At 32.8% G+C, this 20,336-nt stretch overlaps 1 protein-coding gene across 1 annotated transcript; it reads right to left on the reverse strand.

Annotated features, from left to right (window-relative positions):
* Window positions 1-967: 967 nt before the first annotated feature.
* On the reverse strand, window positions 968-19,258 carry LOC149078628 (methionine synthase reductase). Its single transcript, XM_089240766.1, has 12 exons — window positions 19,119-19,258; window positions 17,507-17,742; window positions 17,169-17,312; window positions 16,675-16,760; window positions 14,015-14,171; window positions 13,381-13,561; window positions 13,163-13,205; window positions 6,151-6,370; window positions 5,404-5,540; window positions 3,301-3,396; window positions 2,839-3,080; window positions 968-1,188 (listed from the first exon to the last, which is right to left on the reverse strand). The coding sequence occupies exons 2-12, from the start codon at window positions 17,681-17,683 to the stop codon at window positions 1,109-1,111; spliced, it is 1,563 nt and encodes a 520-aa protein (XP_089096892.1). The 5' UTR covers window positions 17,684-17,742; window positions 19,119-19,258; the 3' UTR covers window positions 968-1,108.
* Between the last annotated feature and the right edge of the window lie 1,078 nt (window positions 19,259-20,336).

Below are 20,336 nucleotides of genomic sequence, written 5' to 3' on the forward strand. Positions count from 1 at the left end.
AGTTATTTGAGATTAAATTGTTAGAAGTAACTCCAAGAAATCATAACATGATGAAAAAGTTTTGTTAAATTAATAATTTCCCATTGTTTACAGCTCATAAACATGCAGACCAAAATCATTGTCATTTTCACATGCATGCAAGGGCATCTTGATGGAACCCCTAAATTATTGGAGATGTTCATTAATAGATGCATAGATATAGTTTACTCATCCTTGTCTGTAGTAGCCAGCAACTGATGGTCTATTACTTCATGAAGTGGTCAGTGTCTGAAGTCTGTTCAATGTGTTAGGTGACCGGAGGGACAGACTTGCTTGGTTGTGGCGAGTTCACAAACTTGTCAAAAAGCCATGTACAAAACAAGAAAAATAAAATAACATTGGGTTGAGGGGGAAAAAATCATCTCAATCTTGCTACTGCTTCCACTTGGTGGCCATTTTCTGAAGTTAAACTAGGCTAATATGTCTCTACTTCAGGGTGTTACACTAGAGAGAGAGTGCAAGTAAGGAGGGAATTGTCATGTCTCCAGTGGTGTATGTGGATAGCACGTTTGCCTGGATTTCAAGGGGAATGGGTTTGATTCCCGGCAGAGACTAGTAGACTTTTCTTTCAGAGATCACCTCTGCATAATCTGTAGGGAAAAAAGTCTTTCCTTCATAAAATAAATTGATTTCTTTCCCATCTTGGTATATGAGAAGCTTAAAATTGTTTAAAAGCACTAATACTGTGAATAATGGTTATTTCCATACAATATGCAATCAATTTATATTGAGTTTCCATCAGTATGAAACATATAAAATATATAAAGGAAAAAACAATAAATATTAATTTGCTTTTTAAAAAATGACTCCATTCTTCTGTCACATGTTGTCAATGTTTAAAACATATCTGAAACGTATCAAACTCATTGATGTAAAATATTTGAAAAATAATGACAAACTTATTATACAGAATACAGGAAGCTTTCATATGTTGCATATATATATTCAGCTAGCTTTATTTTTTTGTAAGAAACGTCAAACAATATAAAAGTCAAATATAATATTAAAAACAAAATATCTCATAAATAGCAATAATAAATATACAGTGTAAAAGTCCATAACAAAGCTTCTACACCCAAATATCAGTCAAGTATCTGCCATCTTTTTCAAGACTCTTCATGAAATTTTCAGCATCAGTCTCACTTAAATCTGAATAAAAATAATAATTAGAGTGGGAAGATTTTTTATCCAAAACCAATGCAAATAACAATATTCAGGATTTGATCAAGTAAGCAAACAAATAAATGCATTAGTTGTAAAAAAAACATACTGTGTACCTACATTTCTATTCAACTTCGTTTTCTAGTTACATATGGTACATTAACATTTTTTTAAAACAGTGAAACTTACAATGATACCGCTGTTCAACACTGATTTTATTCTCAAACATATTTCAGTGATATTCGGATGATTTTGGGATGCCGATTCCAAATCTGGATTGGTGTTTTCAGATTGGCTCCAGTTATTCAGATAAAGTGAAAATTAAATTTCAGTGGTAATACTATCAGCAGCATACAAATCACATTAAAACTGAGTTATAGATAAATACAGTAAATCATTGGCAAAGATATGTCAGTGATTTTGGGACACTGATTCCATATCTGGCATTTTTTCAATCAAAGGTTGAAGATCTCTGTTGTAGAGCGATTTGTAATTGATATATATCGAGTATTGTTGTAATGAGGTTTCACTGTATTCAAAATATATCTTGAAATATGTTACAGATGACATCAGAAATTGAATATGTTGAATAATTTTTTAACTCCGAAAATTTGTTTGCCAAGGCACATGATCCATTTGCTCTTGCAAGAAAACAGAATTTGATAACATGTAAAAATTAATTTGTAATTCTGTTTGGATCAGTGTAAATTAAAATGGAAAGGAAATCATTTTTGACGAAAGTTGGTATAAAATTATAAAGAAAAACTGATAATAATTCTGGAATATGAAAAAGATATTTACTTTACTCGCATAAAATAAAAATATGTCATTGATGAATAACTAGTAATATGTGTAAACACCAAAGAATAATTTGACTTTTTGTAATAACATAAGTGCCACAGCCGTCAAATTGCTCAGTAAGATAAATCAGTGTGCCAATCTGTGAAACATTTCACCTAATTTATCTAGACGCTACATAATTCTAGATTAAATAAATAAAATACCATCTTCCCAGATTGGTTTTTATTTTCCTAAGTCATCATCAGGTCTGCAGATTATTTCAGCTAGTCTGAGAAATTGTTCATCTATTTTCACTAGTCCATAGGTGTGCTGCTGTGTGGTCGTATGGGGATCATGCAGGACTTTCATCGTGAGGATCAAACCCCTCCCTCCTTAATGCATTATGGTGGTCAGCTGACATCTGCGGTTTTTCATTTTCAAAGTATAAATTCGAGCCGTCTCCCATTTAAAAACAGTCTTTCCGCAGAGAGCCGGCAGACATAACAACTGACATAACATGAGAATTCAAGCATTCACCGTATTTGCTTCTGAATATGAAAGATGGATGTAAGCACCAGCAAGAACGTGAAATAAGCACAATTCAGACAACATAAACATGTTAGGGTCACATACACCGGCATGTATTAATTTGTTAGAAATTCCATAGAGGAATATATATAAGGTGCATGTACGTTTAAGTACTAGTCCACAGGTTTAAAAAGGTTGAAGAACAATGAGATAGATGACAAAAAATTGTGAATTTTTATCCATATTGTTCATTCATATGAAGTTGCTCATTTAAAAGTATATCCTAATAAATTTGAAAATGTGTAAGAGAAAAAACAGATGAAAACTCACTATTAATGTCTGTAATTATTTCTTTAAAGGAATCTCGAACAGCTTCCACCAACATTTTTGCATCGCCACATACATAAATTAGTGCACCATTTTCTATGACTTTCCATAAAGCATTGGCATGAACTCTAATCAGATCTTGAACATACTGTGTTTGTTGTTCACTGCTGGATTTTTTGTCTCTTGAAAAACAAGTAAGGAGGTTGCTCAAAATATGGCATTGCGACATACGGTCTAACTCTTCCCTAGAATGTTAAAAAAAAACTAGTTACAAATATATTTTTTTCATCATCATCATTCATTCATTCATGATTTCCTGGAATTTTATAATAGAAAACTGATTAGTATTACTACCCCCCCCCCCCCCACCGGCGTAAACGAAAAATAATACCAAGATTTTATTTTTTTAAATATCATGGTTAAATCTGATTTGTTTGCGATTACATGTATAGTTTGATATCTCACCTGTATAAAAAGTCTTTTTCTTTATATCGACACCCATATAAAAGCCATGTTTCTCCAAACTGAAATCCTTCCACTGAAGCTTTAGTCTCTTGTTCCCTTGAAAAGAAGAATTGCATAAACTCTGTTTTTAAGCATAATTTTTTGTTTAAAAATTTATAAATATGCCTAAGAATGAGGGAAAATTTATTCATAGATTTCAACAGTGCCATCTCAACACATGCATTTGCACCATCCGGGCATATGTAGAGGCCTCAAGAAAAGGGGGAGGGGGGGGGGGGTCTTACAGAAATGGTAATTGATTGAAATTGCCAGGAATTTGCTTGGAAGAATCACTTTGCCGGGGTCCATGATACTCTTAAGATGGTTCTCAATTTGAGTGACTAGTAGAAAGCAGACAAAAAATGATATAAATTCATAGAAACCGTTATAAGTCGATTGATAAGTTACATCAAATAAGTTAAAAAAACAAAACAAAAAAAAACTTTGAATTATATTTTCTTTTATGGCTATGGACAATGGTCCTTTAACTAAATATGCTATGGCATGGAAAAACAAGTGTCTATTGCTTTGGGACAAAAAGAAAACCCAAGAGCCAAAGTATAGTCCGCGTTTACAGTAAACATCTTCACAAGTACTGTATAAAGGTCTCAACAACAAGGGAGAAGAAAAGAGCATGAGTGTGTGTGTGTCTGACTTCTTTCATCTTATAGTATAGGATGAAGAAGCCTGACACACTTATAAGTGAAACATGCCAAACTAATTTTTCCAAAACTTCACCTACCTCTAATACTAGCCCAGAGACCTGGTATTTTGAGAAGAGCAAAAAAAAAAATTGTGGCCATCTTTAATAGCCCCTCTAAAGTGCGACTATTATCAAAATATCCCTCAGAGATATGTGATACCCACTACGGCCCTTCCTAATTTTATGATTTCAAATAATTATTGATTAAGTCTTCTCTCTTCTCCCAACAACTATCAAACGTCTGGCTGTGGATAGTATTGTTCAATGTTGAGGGTTACCACTCTATTATTGCTTGAAAACAGGATCAAACTTGATCATCCACCCCTTAAAGAAAAACCCCAATTTCAGACACCCTCTACTCATACGATTGTATTTACTTTGATTAACATCGAAAAAGAAGCTCATTCAATGCCACATAAATCAAGTCTCAATTTTTTACGGTTTATTTATGACATAAAAAACAATCTCTCTAATGTTAAGCTGGTATTATAGTCCTTCAAGTCTGAGAGGAGGGAGGTTAGAACCCCAAACCTCCCTTTGCATATGCCAATATTACTAGGTCATGCCATATAAGACTATTCCTTTCTTTTAAAGCTATTGCTCATCAAGAATCTCTTGTCAGCGACTGAGTTTTCACATTTGGCTCTTCCTTCTAGAAAAAAATAGATTAGTCACACATGGCGTGACTTGATCTCACCTTGTGTGTTTGGAGGACTCTGTATCTTTTCACTTCTGATATTTTGCAAAAACTTCAATTTGCTTGAAAAAAATCAGAAAAAAATCTTCCTCATGAAAGAAAGACGGAAGTTCTTTTATTTTGTTTCTTAGAAGTTTCTACTAAAGTAAAGTTTTTATCATGTCATTATAGGGTTTGAAAGCATACAGGCAGACTCATTCTTACTCGTTTTGTTTTGTTTGGGTGTAGCAACGCCTTTTACACCTATTTGAGAATTGCTCTGCCAAGAAGTTTTATGCTGCAAAGGCTATTGAAAATTTTATACACCGCAAACCTCGGAATGTTTGGGAATCTTTTTTTTTTAATCATTACAATTTATTTCAATAATTCCAAAAATGTCTAAACATAAATCTTAAATGACATGAAATTTATGAACTACACAATTGTGATGTAAAGGTTTCATGTGACAAGCAAAAGTTAATTTGATTGTGTCTCTGTAACAATTTTTTTTAGGCTCAGTGCATGTAAATGCAAGTGGATATTTTTGCATGTATTTGCAGTATTTACTTCATAAAGGTGAAAACATTATAACTTGTTAAAATAAAATTTTTGAAATATATTGTAATAATAACATAGTGACATATTCAAACATTAAAAGAGGCATAAGAAAGTGTTGCACATGCACCTGTGATGTAGAAAGCCAATGAAAGGTGCAATACCCGTTCCGGGTCCAACCATAATCACAGGCAGTTTTCTATCCAATGGGAGTTTGAAAAGAGAGCTCTTCCTCTTGTACACAGAAATTTCAGGTACAGTAATTTTCTAAACAAGAAAAGTAAAACAAAAGTCTTTTCAAAGCATACTTAAGTTTAAAAAACATGAAATACAATAAAAATCTGTTATTGTGACATTTCACAATCACGAGAAAGATGATTGTTACAGCAGATTTCTTCTTATAAATTAATTTCCGATTTTCGTTCTGTCAGGATTACAAAATTGTAGAAAAGTGCTGCTTTATCTGCATTAATATATCTTTCAAATCATTTCATTTTAATATTAATGAATGATCAGAATTCAATCATGAAATTTATTTTTGGTCACACAGATATTCATTCTGACAGTTTGCATAGAGTTTCATCATTAAAGCAATTTAATCAACCAATTGAACAGTTAAAATTCTCAATTATCTTGTCACTGCTCACTTCCATGGCTGTATGGGATTAATCAACACTTTTCCCCCTTAGAAAGTTTTTTAGCATTCAGTCATTCAGATACGATTTGAAACAACCTGAGTTGCTAAAGCTGGATACTCTACTAATTTGTTAAATCAGCATGCAATATTCAATCAAATACAAAAAGGCTGAATTTGCAACATAAATACTGCATTTTCAAACCATAATGTTATGTGTAAATACTATACAGAATAACCTACACTGGCAAAAGTCAAAGTGAGGCGAGATACATCATCAGCGATGGAATTCACAGCATCTTCTTGAATTTCTTCACTATTATTTTCAGACATCATTTCTTCAGATAACCTCTCAAGCCAGCTTGAACAAACACCTTTCCTTCTCTCACAACAATGACATGATTTTTTGATTTCAATTACATTGAAAACGATTCGAAAAATTTGCTCCGATTCAAGCGGTGAACTGAAAAAAATAAAAACTGTAAGGCTGAGGTTATAAACAACATAAGAAAAAAATTATTGCATTCCCCCCTCCCCCCCGGCTATGGCCTTAGGTCTTATCATGCTTTTTCTATACATCCTGACAGACGCAACATAACAAGGGGTTAATGCAAAGAACATAGGTTCTTCTATTTTCAGTAGCATTACATTGGTGTATGACTAAGGAGGTGTTTTTTAGTACAAGATGTTACTACTACTACTAAACCACACATGCACCTCGTCCATATTCCTCTGCGGAATCTCTAATGAATTGGTACATGTTGGAATGTGCTTGCACGTGTAGTGAAACCTGACGTGAAGTTTGTTTCTGTATAATGCTTGTTATGTGTAGTGCTGCCATCTGCCACCAGTTTTCCTAACTATGAGTGAAGTGTAATGATTGAATAATTTATCGTTGTAGGCCTGTTGCTCTCTGTGGCGAGACTTTTTAATGGGGAGATTGGCTCGTATTTCTGCCTCGAAATAGCACAAGATATTAAGAAACATATACATTCAAACCTCGCTAAGACAAACTGATACAAAGTGTTTCACTTAATAAGAATTAAGTATCTTTCATATTGAGCATGATCAAATCAATGTTTTATGAGTAAATACAAAATCTGGTTAGTATATAATGTTTTCGGTGTTCCTTAGACTTGCGTCTTAATGAGATTAATGGAAACTGCACAGGAAACTAAATGTTGTGGGAAGATGCTTATTTTTTTTAAAAAAAATGTTGATTTCTTTAGGAAAGAAAAATTCATCTCTGTCTCCACCAGAAATCGAACCGCCCCCCCCCCCCTTGTTTCCCGTACAAGTGCTCTCACCACTAAGCTGCAGAACAGAATGGGCAGAGAACGACTAGGCCCTGTTGCTTATGTGATATAAGCTTATTGTCCCCGAGAGCATGGAGAAAATTCTGAGTAACTCTCTAGTCAATTTCGGACAGCAGAAATTTTAACATTAAAAATTTGTGATTTCAATATTATATTTTCACTATTTTATAGATCTCATAATTATACCATTGAACAATTTAATAATGAACTTAGAATATATTTGAACAAATTTAAAAACTCGGATATGGTAATTATGGGTGACATGAATGTGAACCTATTCAATGATAATGACATGAATATTAATGACTATTTGAATTTATTCTGTTTAAATGGTTTTTCTTCATTTGAAAAATGTGTTACAAGAATCGGATTTACTGATTCAACTGATGTTGACCATGTGTTTTACCGTTCGCTAAAAAATAATTTTCAGTGTAAAATGGGCGTATATGATGCGGGAATCACTGATCATCATCTACTAATTGGTTACATAAGAAAATGTTCACCATATAATAGCGATAACAATTCAAATTATATAGAAAAAACTTGGATAAATTATGAATTATTTGAACGATTTATTAGGGGTGTTGATTTCACGCGGGTGTTTGATGAAATCGATACAAATCAGGCTTATATACGTTTTATTGACATCCTTAGATTGAATTCAAGCTTATTTACAAAAAAAAAATATGTTAAAGATAGAAATAGGGCAAAGCTTAATGAATGGATTACGGATGACCTAATTAAAATGATAAATATTAAGGAGAAACTATATATGAAGCATCGTAAAAATCCATTCAGACATGATTATGAAATCAAATATAAACAATATAATACTAATTTAAAGAAAGCAATCAAAAAACAGAAAGATAATTATTTTAGGGAAAAGTTTATCAATTTGGGATCAAATAAAAGAAGTCAGTGGAAATTTATAAACCATTTTGTAAACAACAAAAAAATTAGGAAATTACCCAATTGTGATGATCAAAATAAACTAGCTAACGATTTTAATGATAACTTTATAAATCGAGTAAGGGACACTGAAGTAAACAATCAAACAAATGACTTTGTAAACAACGAAAGTTCTCAACTCAATTCAATTGTTCTTCACGAAATTGACTTGCCACAAACTGAAAGCTTGGTTAACTCAATTAATATTAATAAGCCAGCAGGAAGTGATGGTCTGACACCAAGAATGATTAAAATTATCTATCGTCACCACCCATCACTAATAACCCATCTGATTAATAAATCTCTAGATACTGGAATATTTTATAATGAACTAAAAAAGTCGATTGTTACGCCCATATACAAGAAAGGTAATAAAGATGACATGAACAATTACAGACCAATTTCGATTTTACCTATTATGTCAAAATTATTAGAGAAATGGGTAAAACGACAACTTAATAGTTATTTACACGCCATTGCCTACTACTCACATCATCAATTTGGTTTCAGGGAAAAAAGGAATACTGAAATGGCTATGATTAGATTAATGGATTATATACAAAATAAAATTAATAATAACAAAAAAGTAGCAGCTGTATTTATAGATATCAGTAAAGCGTTTGATACAGTAAACTGGGATATCTTATTGGAAAAACTAAAAAATATTGGAGTAAGAGGGCTCCCACTCGATTGGTTCAGATCTTTTATAACAAATAGGAAACAGACAGTTAAAGTAGGCAATGCGATAAGTCAGGTAAAGGCAATAGATACAGGCGTACCTCAGGGATCGGTTCTTGGCCCAATACTTTTTTCTATTTACATTAATGAAATTCATAATATCAATATTTCCGGTCAACTTGTTTCATTCGCAGATGATACAGTTCTAGTTTCCTCCGCTGAAACAACTGAAGAACTGATAAAAAATTTGGAAAAAGACATTCATGCAATAAATAAAAGAATTCGAAACCTTCGACTTAGGCTAAATGCTAGCAAAACTAAATGGGTTCTTTTTAATTTAACTAACTTAAGCACACAGACAGATTTAATGAAATTTCATGAATGTAACGACTTTCTTTCAAATACTATATGTAACTGTTCATACATTGAAAGAGTACAGCATTATAAATATCTTGGAATCATTATTTCATCTAACCTAAAATGGAAAGATCATACTGATCAAGTTGTTAATAAATTACGAGCAATCACAGCAATGACGTATAAATTAAAGGCTATCATCTCACACCAAAGTTTGAAAGAAGTATTTTTTGCATGGGTGTTCCCACATATTTTATATGGACTACAAGTTTGGGGGGGAACATATAAAAATTCAATCCATACTATTGATAATCTTTATGACTGTTTGCGACGTGACATTATACAAACTAACAGTTCTGCACAAAATAAAGTATCATTGATCCAATTTAATATACGGCAACTTTATCTGTATAAAGTTTTAGTATACATCTATAAGAATCCTGATTGGTATCCCAGAGTGAATATACAAAGAACTATGAGATCACAATATTTATATCAAATACCATTACCTAAAAAAACAATTTTCAAAAAATCAATATGTTTTCTTGCTCCAAGAATATGTAGAGAATTTGATGATATTATTAGACAACAGCAATCATTTTATATGTTTAAAAAGACTATAAAGGATCGTATACTGGAAATAGCAGATATGGAGCGGTTCGTTTCGTTCGATAGTTAATGCAATTGCAAATGATATAAGGAATAAAATTTGTTTATATCTTTGTTGTGTAAGAAAATATATCTGTATTTCGACATATCAGACTATAGTTTAACTTTTAAGGTAATATAGTTGGTGTGACTTGAATGCAGCAATTGTAGTAAAATATATCTATGTATGTTGCCAGAAATTCTTTATGTAATGTATCAATACGACCCATGGAAGGTTTCTTATATCCCTTTGGGTCGAAAAGTGTTTGTTTAATTTTTTTTTTTTTTTTTTTGTCTGTTTTGTCAATTGTGCTGTTTGTTCAATAAAATAAAAAAAAAAAAATAAAAAATAAAAAAATAAAATAAATAACACGGAGAAAAAATATTTTTTTAAAGAATGATTGGAATCCCTCTCATGGGATTTAAATGACCCCTAGTACAGTTAAAAAAAAACATGTGTGAGGTCAGACACATAATGAAGAGTATTTCAAGAAATAAATAGGTATTTAATGAAACATCTATATTACTACACACTTTAATGGTAATATAAAAATCTACTACTAAGCTACAGGAGATAAGGAATTTTGTCTTTGGAGCATATATATGATGAACAGGACCGTGCAATAGACAGTCTCACATGACCAGCTAATAGCTCATAAAAGACAAAGTCCACCACAGATGACTATATATATGACATGGTGTCGCTCTCTACTTGTTTATGCAAGATACAAAGAAAACTTGAACTTGAACTACCAGACAGATACCCACGTTAATATTCCTTACGGAACCTCTAACGTAAAGGGTATCTGTTGGAAAATTAGCAACACCTTCCCCAGCCCATCAAATCCATCCACCCTACCCGATCAAACATGAGAACACTTTTTCAAAGTACATGGGGGGGGGGGGGGACTTAAAATATATATAGTAATTTACAAAATAATGTGAACATTAAACATTTGTGGAAGCACAATGCACGTCACAGTTCAGTATGTATGAAAAGGGTGGGGGAAAACATCAGTTATATATACTATATATCAGTTATATAACACTGGAAAACACAGAACAATGAAAAATAAACATCTGTGGTAAGCACAATGCAGGTCACAGTCCGAGAGAAAAAAAAAACGGGGAACAACAGAAATGCAAATATGAAGAACACGGAAATGCAAATCTGAAGAACACGAAAATGCAAACATGAAGAACACGAAAATGCAAATATGGTAAGCACAAGAAATATTCAAATCTTAAGCATCTGTGGTAAGCACAATGCACGTCACAGTCCGGTCAAGTACATATGTATATGAGGAATAGAAAATAAACATCAGTTAAATCACTATGGGAAACACAAAAAACAGTAAAAATACAAAGAAAACTGGATGTTGTGTGAAGATGCTTACTTTTTTAAAAAAATGTTAATTTTTCTTTCTTAAAAAATCCACATCTTCCCAAAAAAATAAAAAATAAAAATAAGCTCCTTCATACAACATCCGGTTTTCTGTATATCTTGCATGAACAAGTTAAGAGCGATATCATGTTATATAATGGGCTGTGTCATCATGTCACTAAACTAGCAACATAATTTCTTATACAACTGGTAGATAATATGTTTATTCCATGGCCTGTTTTTAATTAGCTTAATGTTATTTATTAATTTCCATATTTTATTCTCCACGAACTCTAAGCGTAATGGGTAATGTAATCAAATATTACAAATACATTTCTGCTTCTAGTATTCACAGAATTTGACTGTATTTTTTAGGCCTGCAGCTTTGAAAAAAAAATACATTTCAAATAATTATATTAGGTATCAGACTACCATTCCTAACACTTTGCTGTAAAATGCTACTGGAGTGAATTTAAATAGTATTTTTTGATAGAAAGTGTCTCAAAATGTTGAAAACAATAAAAAATTTTGGACTACCTATGTCATTTTCTGTGAAAAAGTTATTTTTATGTGAAATTTTAAGCAAAATTCATGTAACATTCGACCTGGCCTATAGTACACGTGCGGTTTTGGGTCCCCCCCCCCCTATCTTCAGAAGATATAGACCACTAGAGAACCACTAAAGCACTGGCTGGTATGCAAGGCTTGAGATATGAAGAAAGACTTGGAACAATGTAGGCACCGTGGAGATATGATTGAAGTATTTAAGATTTTGAAGGAAATTGATATGATGGATCATAAGACATTGTTACGCCATCCTTCAAATGCTTCTACTCGGAGACACTAGTTTTAATTAGCTAGGATAATTCTAGGTTATTGTATCACAGAGAGTTTTCCTACAACAGGGTTGTGAATGCATGGGACAGCTTCCATTCTGATATCATGTATCTCCCCCTCCCCCCCCCCCACCTCCCCGCCAGCGATAGACACCTTCAAGATGGGTGGGAGTAATCGAGAAGCTATCTGTATTTAAAGAATGGCAACCATATTCCTATGGGCATATATTTTAGTTTAGTTACTTTTTCTATCTTATTACTTTTAGGTTGCTGTATTTAGGCTACGACAACCATAATTTTATATGAGTCTACTTTTTTCTAATACTATTTATATTTTTATATATTTTCATTTTCTCTTTATTTTTTCCCAGCCATTTTGTTGGACAATTTACCTGTTGTGCTTTCTAATTTTGCATTTGTATACAAATTTGAGGGATTGTGTGGCATGAGCATAATTTACAACTACATCTGTTGATTGTAAGTGTGAATTTTTTTAAATTCCATTTTACATATCATGCATAAAACACTCTAATGAGACAAATACATGTGATTCACCTTAGATTTTGGTTTATAACCTTAACAATATGTGGCAGAATATCATAATAAAATCTTGTAATGATATAATCATACAATCTTTAACATACAGATTTTTAGAAATCCTGTTTCAAACTCAAGTAAAATGTCAAAAATAGAATTCTTCATAAAACATGTTTAAAGAGTTTTATCACATTTTCATTCATGGATTACTTGTATGTAAAAATGCAACACACCAAAGTGCACTAATTTCAATCCTAAGCATCATATAAACAAACCAAAGGCTGTTTTGGAATCATAAGAAAATGGACTTTCATAAAAAATAAAAAAGTAAAAATCTGTATTTTCTTAAAAAATTATATTTTAAATGCAGTTGGATACCAATCACAGTTAGAATAAAAGTTTTCCAATCACAGTCTGATAAAAAGAGCAAATAACAAATATTTTTTGTCATTGTTTGAATAATAAGATAAAATATTTTATTGATCAACACTGACAATAGCTTCATCAAATTAGGTTATCGATGGACTGTCAAAATAGATGAAAAGACTGACCTGGCAACTGAATAGAATCTTGGCTTCAGCGCAGGCAAATGTTCTGAAAAAAAAACCAATCAAGGACATGTATTTGCCAACAAATAATTTGTAAAAGAAGAAAATGAAAACTTAAAACAAAATTATGTGAAATGATTTTTTTTCCGGTTAGAAGGAATTTGACTTGCATATGTATAGCAACAAATGTGCATTTTTACGTTCATTCAATCATAACTAACCTATCAAACATTCAACAGGAGGGTGGCAAGATGGGAATGACTGAAGAACATCAATAACTGACATCATATGCTGGACTATAAATTCAGAATAATGAAGAGACCCCTCACGGCTACAAAGGAACTCTAGAACTTCATGCTCAACTTGGTTATCACAGTACCCAGACAACGCTAGAAGCATAACCTGCAATCAATCAAAAAATTCCTTTTTATTAAAAAACTCACTTTAATCTGTTAATTGAACTCACTAGTCAAATTGTAAGTACTAAACATGATGCTGATAAGGCAGAATTATTATTCAAAAGTCCAAACTTTCAATGCTAATATTATTGAGCATATAAGAATTTTAAATTGATTTTTGAGAATTTTTGTAAAACAATCCATGGAATTTTGTACAAAACAATCAAAACCCGAATTCAATTCTATTACCAGCTATGCTGGAATTCAAATGTTAGTTAACCTTTCCAGCTGACAGCAATGAAGCACTTGACAAAAAAGTGAATTAAAAGATTGTGCAATAAATGTAAAAACTTGTTTGCATATTCCACTTACTAATTTCATTCTAGTACAATAATATAAACTTCATACTGCAATTTTAAAGTTTTGATGCATTCTCCCTAAAACTATCCAGACTCACTTTCTTAGGAACAGCTCGAATATCTAAGCATGAAGTGAATATATGCCTTAAATTTGAGAATGAAGGAATGTGTGAAGGTGCCTTTTTCTTCTTTTGATTTTTCTTCTCTTTCAACCTAATTTCGCATGGCACATCTATAAGCTCTAACATTTTAGTACTGCAAAAAGAATAATTCATAAAATTACTATCAATTGTATTAATTTACACACATCCACATCAGTAAGCAAAAATATATAGAGCGCCCATAACTCTATCATTAAAATTAGAGGGATGATAGCACACATATCAACCCCTTTTTGACCCTCCTCCAATTCATGACTAAACTGACAATTCGTATGGTAGTGGAGAGTGACGTCATGTTGGTATAAGTCACCATCTGGTGGCAGCGTCAGCAGTTGTGAGCTTGGCCTGAGTCTGGTCCGGCCGTCCATGTACGGTCCCTTTCAGTGTACACGAGCTCCAAGGAATGATTAAGGGATTCTGTGTCTCTGTAGTCTAGTGGTCTAGGGCGTTCACCCAGAAAGTGAAAGGACGTGGATTCGATTCTCCGCAGGGGCAGTTGAATTTTCTCTCTTTCCAAAATATATCTTCGCAACAGCCAGTTGTTAAAACCTTTGTATGGTAGCGGAGAGTGATGTCATCCTGGTACAATTATTTTATGTATGATAACTGGGTACCTTAATAACACATCTGAGAAGTTTCAAAAAATTGGATATTGATTCAGCATGTTCTCCTTTGCAATTAATGTAAATTTTCAATCAACTAACGCTTGAATTTATATAAATGATTAGTAATCATGATTTTGGGAAATCTCATGTCATCAGATCAAAACAATTAAGAAAAAACTATTTTTTAAATTTCTTTTGTTCATGGTCATGGAGAAAAATTTGTAGATCAAAAATCAGGATAAAATTTCCAAAAATTTCATTTTTGAAAAATCATAAAAAATAAAATTTCCTTGTATACAAATTTAAAAAAAATACTAAATCACTCATTAGACCTTTTGATTTTCAAAAATTTAATTTCATACAAAAATTTGTATGAAAAGTGTTAAACAAAGCCTTGTGTAAATGCAATGTCAGTCAAAAATGGGTTAAAACAAACAATTTTTTACCATTGAGCCTGGGGGGGGGGGGGGAAGGGGCTAGGGCTCATATGATCGTGCATTGCCTGACTTTAGAAATCAACAGAATATTGCAGCTTTGTTCGTATAATGAAGAGTGACAAGGAAATTTTGTTTCTGGAGCAATTAACTGTTGCTCCCACAGAAAAAACTTCTTTCCAGTCACAGGCAATTTACTTTTTTTCCTCTCCGTGTTACTCTTTCAGACATTTTCTCTCTCTTTTTTTTCTATATTTTTTGTCATTAATGGTTCAAATTACATGTTAACATAGAAAAAAAAGTGATTTCTAGGTATGTATAGTATTGTGAAAATTCTTGAAGTGCACTATTGCCAGTCAAAGAAGTAATAACCATGGTATATCTTTAACCAGTCATATCTGGCCAATTTATTTCTCCGTGTGCTACCTGCGGTGCCACTTTTAATTAAGAGGAGCATGCTTTTTCCCTTTTTTAAAATAAAATATGTCTCACTATAGAAGTTAATGAAATATATTTTTCGATTGAAATTTTTTATGAATACATTATAACAGTAAAAATTAATTTATCGTGTTCTTTGCTGGTTTTTTTTTTTTTTAAAATCACAAAAAAATAATAATTGAAGTAATTATCAATTAGTTTTTTAATACAAATATTGAAGTGTTAATTATACATAATAACACAAAAAAGAGTTCTTCAAGTTCAAAATGAATACGAGAAAAAATATTTCTTGAAATATGTTTGTTCAACTCCATCTACTGGTAATATAATAATGTATAAGGATGTCTGTACAGATAGCAGCAGCTGTATGACAAATTACTTCGTCATATCCATGCGGAATATGCCGAAAATCAGCATGACATGCTATTCTTTCTTAGGCACCACTGTTATGTGTGGCTGTGACTTACTATTTCAGCATAGCCAGATGACTGGTAAAAACAGCAATCAGCCACTCACCTCACACCAATCATACAGTGGATCCCACTTAAAACATTTTTCCTGTTTAAAGTTTTGATTTTTCCTACTAAACAGAGTTTTTCCCACTAAACTTAGAGAATAATTAAAAAACAAAGAAAAAGAAATCCTCTATCTCTTTCTATTATTTACACTGATTGCATATTCCAAAACCACCCCCTAGTGAAGGGGTGGAACAGTCTGTCTTCTTCTATTATTAAACTTTGATCAGAAGCCGACTCTGCCCACTGGCAGTTGATCTGACAGGATGGGGGAAGAAAAACATGTTTGCGAACAAAGCTCTCTGCACAGATGTAGCTGGGCTCGGCATTGCCAAAGTAAGTGGGTTTTAAGTATGGGAGATATCTTGTAACTGTCAAAATAAAAGGCATCAAGTTAAGCAAGATATCTCATCATTGTCGCTGAAAGGGTTAAGAAGTCTTAGTTCTATAGTCCCAATTTTTCCTCCATGCAACAAAAATTTTCCACTTGTGAAGTTTTCTAGCTTAACATATTTTTACTGTGCAAAATCCTGATGATAACTTCTTAAGCAGGATCAATTTCTATTGTGTTGTACATAGTATGTGGGCTGTTACTAAAAACTTACCATTTGAGTATGTTTTCAACTTCAGATGATGAATTACGACACAGGAAGCCAAATGAATCCCCAGGTTGATATGGAAAGATTTTTTCCTAAATTACCATAAACTAAAATTAAATTTCATGATGAAATTTCAAAAGAAATTTTTCAACAAAATACAAAACCTAATGAAATTCATGTTTCAATCAGAGACAACAGAAGTGTTTTAGACCCGCGAGTGTCATAGACTCTGATACCAATGATTTAAACTTATTATTTATTTCATACACTCTTTAACATTCAGAGATGAGATCTGTGAGTTGAATTCGTCCAAATGTCATTCACTACGCAAGAAAGAACAAATTGCTTTTTCTAAACTGTTCTGCCTCTGATGAAAGATTTCTTTCCCAACTTCCACAAGAGTCTATGAACATACCCATACTCCCTAACTGGGCCATCTTTGGCCGTTTTTGAATGTTAAAGAATTGAAGTGATTTTTTACTAAAAATACTTGTATTTACTTTGAATTCAAATGTAAGCTCCAAAGTTTTTTTCACTTCAGGATCATTTTTGGTCAACCTCCTGCATTTGATTAGATTAACGTCAACAATTTCTGAATCTGAGAAAGGAGTAGGACCAACCCATGCATGACGAACATCTTTAGGCTATAGGACAAAATAAGACTCGATCAGATAGTTATATCATTCACATATATCTCAAATCACAATGAAAAATTTTTTCATGCATGTGAAAATTTAGCTTTCTCATCATGACTTTTCAGTCGATATTCATAATTTAATACTTATACTTGAATGTGATACTCATTCTTAATAGCATATTAAGTTATATGGTCACTTACCACAGGCTTCTCACTGTGAAATATAAGAGACAGAAACGTTTCTGGCTTATTAGGGAGAGTCAATTGTTTCTCCTGCTGGAGAAGAACGTCTTTCAGATGACTAATAAGAATGTTTTCTGTCGATGTTGTTTCCTTCGTATTTGTGATTGAGGGCATTTTATAAGTTTGAGTCAGCATTCACTTCAGAAGATAGGTCTTGAGTATTAATTGCATTGACAGACCTATGACAATTTATGCTAAGAAAAAGATTAATAAATTAAAACAGGTTCACAGAGGAAACATACCGCAGTAGCATGAACAATACACCTGAGCAACGATAAACTGACTTTTAAGTAATCTATAGATAAAGATTATATGCTAAGAAATGCTCAAACCTAAGAGCAAATGTTACACTCTCTATAGTTTCTCAAACTTTTTTTACAGAACTACCGAAGATTGGCCTCGTTGAAAAAAGCTCTGAGACAGGAATGGGATAACTTTCTAACAAAGCGGTGCAGTGCTCAGCTCAAAAATTTTACAAAGTGTTTGAAGCTTTATATCAAAGCCAAAGGCAGCTACTTTTAATTCAAGATAATGTGATTGTCAACAAATGTATATTTTTGTGTTACAAATTGTCAACTTGTTGTAATCAGAATTAATAAGAAGATAATCCGGAAAAAATGTTGTATACGGTTATTTTTTGTCAAACTGTACTTATCAAGACAAACTTGAATAAAATTTATTTTTTTTTACAGAAATCGCTCATAAAGACAGCACAATGTTTTATGGTGTTATTTTACACAAATTGGCCTCTGAAACTTTCCCAAGCACACTCTGAATGGCTTTATTGTCTCTTTTACTTAAAAGGAACAGATTCCTGTCCTCAAGCCACCCCCATTATTATTTTTTTTGGTTTCTAAAGAAGGGCTGAAGGTCAATTCGCGGGAAGTCAAAGCTTCGGATTGTGGTTTTCGGGGACGAGAAATAAGAAAAATTAATTTTGAATAGTTTAAAAAAACATGTCATATTGAGATTTTTTTTATTCGTTACATAGAGGGTTTAGCATCTATTTTCATCAGAATTTCAGCAAAAATTCGTTAAATCGCGAAATTTGTTCAACCAGAGTTCATTAAATCGAGGTCTGACTCTATATAGTACAATTTATCATGTTTACCAGTGACATGACGCTTATGGTATTATGCATAATCGTCGGTAAAAGAGATTAATTTAGGGAAATTTATCAAATTTACCAACGACGCTTGGGTACTATGCATAATCGCAAGCCCCAAAGCAGAATATGATATTTTTGCCCTGGTTTTTTACCAGTTTTCACCACTGTCCCGGTAAAAATATATCTTTTTGCCGGCAAAATGCCCAAATCTTGCACCAAAGTTATATCAATTATGGTAAAAATAATTTAAAAATTCATGGTTGTGTTAGTTAAATGTGAAATCTTCTATTTCTCAAAATAAATTAACACGCTGTCATTGACATAATGCACTTGATGATTAGACACATATGGCGCAAGTAACCCAAGTGCGACCGATTTGAGCATGAAGAAGAAAAACAAGAACCATAACCACGTGTTTTGTGACATGAAAAGCTTTTAAATTCAATTTTGATGTTTTCTTACTTAATATTAAAACTCCGATTTCCGAATGTATTTCAATAAATAGCACATGTAAATGAATTTTCACTGTTTGATATCAAAATGTAAATAAACAACGTGTTTACAACGATATATGGGGACGACTTTGACCGGTGATTTATTCGCATCCGTCTATCAACTGAATTTGCAGCGTTATCTAGTAGCTTTTATAGCAACCCTTCACATAGAGTTGTATCTCAATTTTCTTTAAAAAAAAAGTTGCAATTTGGAGAAACGATGCAGAATGGAGTTTCGTTGAGCTACGTCTAGCTAAGACGTTCCTTGGTGGAAGAATAACTGTTCAGATATATAGTGGAAAATGCAAAAGTAATTTGATATTTAACTGCAGACAAGCCACTACGATTTGTAAGACGCTATATATTTTTTAGATGGCAGCACGGGTTCTAGTGTGAAATCAAGCTAGACCCCCCCCCTAGGACAGGCTACAGTAGGCTGACCATATTTCCTCGAGAGAAATACGGGACATCGGGATTCCAAATACGGGAAAATACGGGACATCGCCAATTATCACCAAAAACGATGCCAAAACCAAATGAAGTTGCCAAATATTGTTGAAATTACGGAAAAATCACAATGGCGGGAAATGATGCATTACTGCAAATTGGAGTGGATTAAAAATTCCACGAAAAAAAAAAACGTTTACCAAAGCAAATGTGGGAGATTAATATCCCATATATAGTTGTAACTATCATAAAATAATTTATGAGTTGAAAAATAATCTCAATCTTCGACTTCAATAAAGAATAAAAATTCAAGTAGGTGTCGTGGGAAATACGGGAAAAACCGGGACACCTTTGCCAAAAAGTCGGGACGGCCAAAAAAAGACAAAATACCGGGACTGTCCCGGGAAATACGGGACGTATGGTCACCCTAGGCTACAGGCATCTTCAACCCATTGCTCGCGAGCACCGCAGGGCTTCCTGAAGCACCTAGAGTGCTTGACGCTCATGTCTAATTTCGTGCTCGTGACACTTGATCAACGTCCTAAACAAACACTTTGTACAAATTGCACTGAAGGATTGAAATAATCCTGATTTCATGCATTCGTATGTTAAACTTGCCGTAAGAGTGCTCTTCTTTTCATGATGGGTACAGGCAGTGATCGGGACTAGAAAAAGGTTGAAGACATCTGCGTTTGGGGAGTTCAGGTATATAGCCCTGTATAATTGAAGAAGACGACCT

Source organism: Pholcus phalangioides, unplaced genomic scaffold, assembly GCF_987345545.1.
Source record: "Pholcus phalangioides strain wild (caught in Gottingen) unplaced genomic scaffold, Ppha-v1.0 ptg000013l_1, whole genome shotgun sequence".
Classification (NCBI taxonomy): Eukaryota; Metazoa; Arthropoda; class Arachnida; order Araneae; family Pholcidae; genus Pholcus; species Pholcus phalangioides.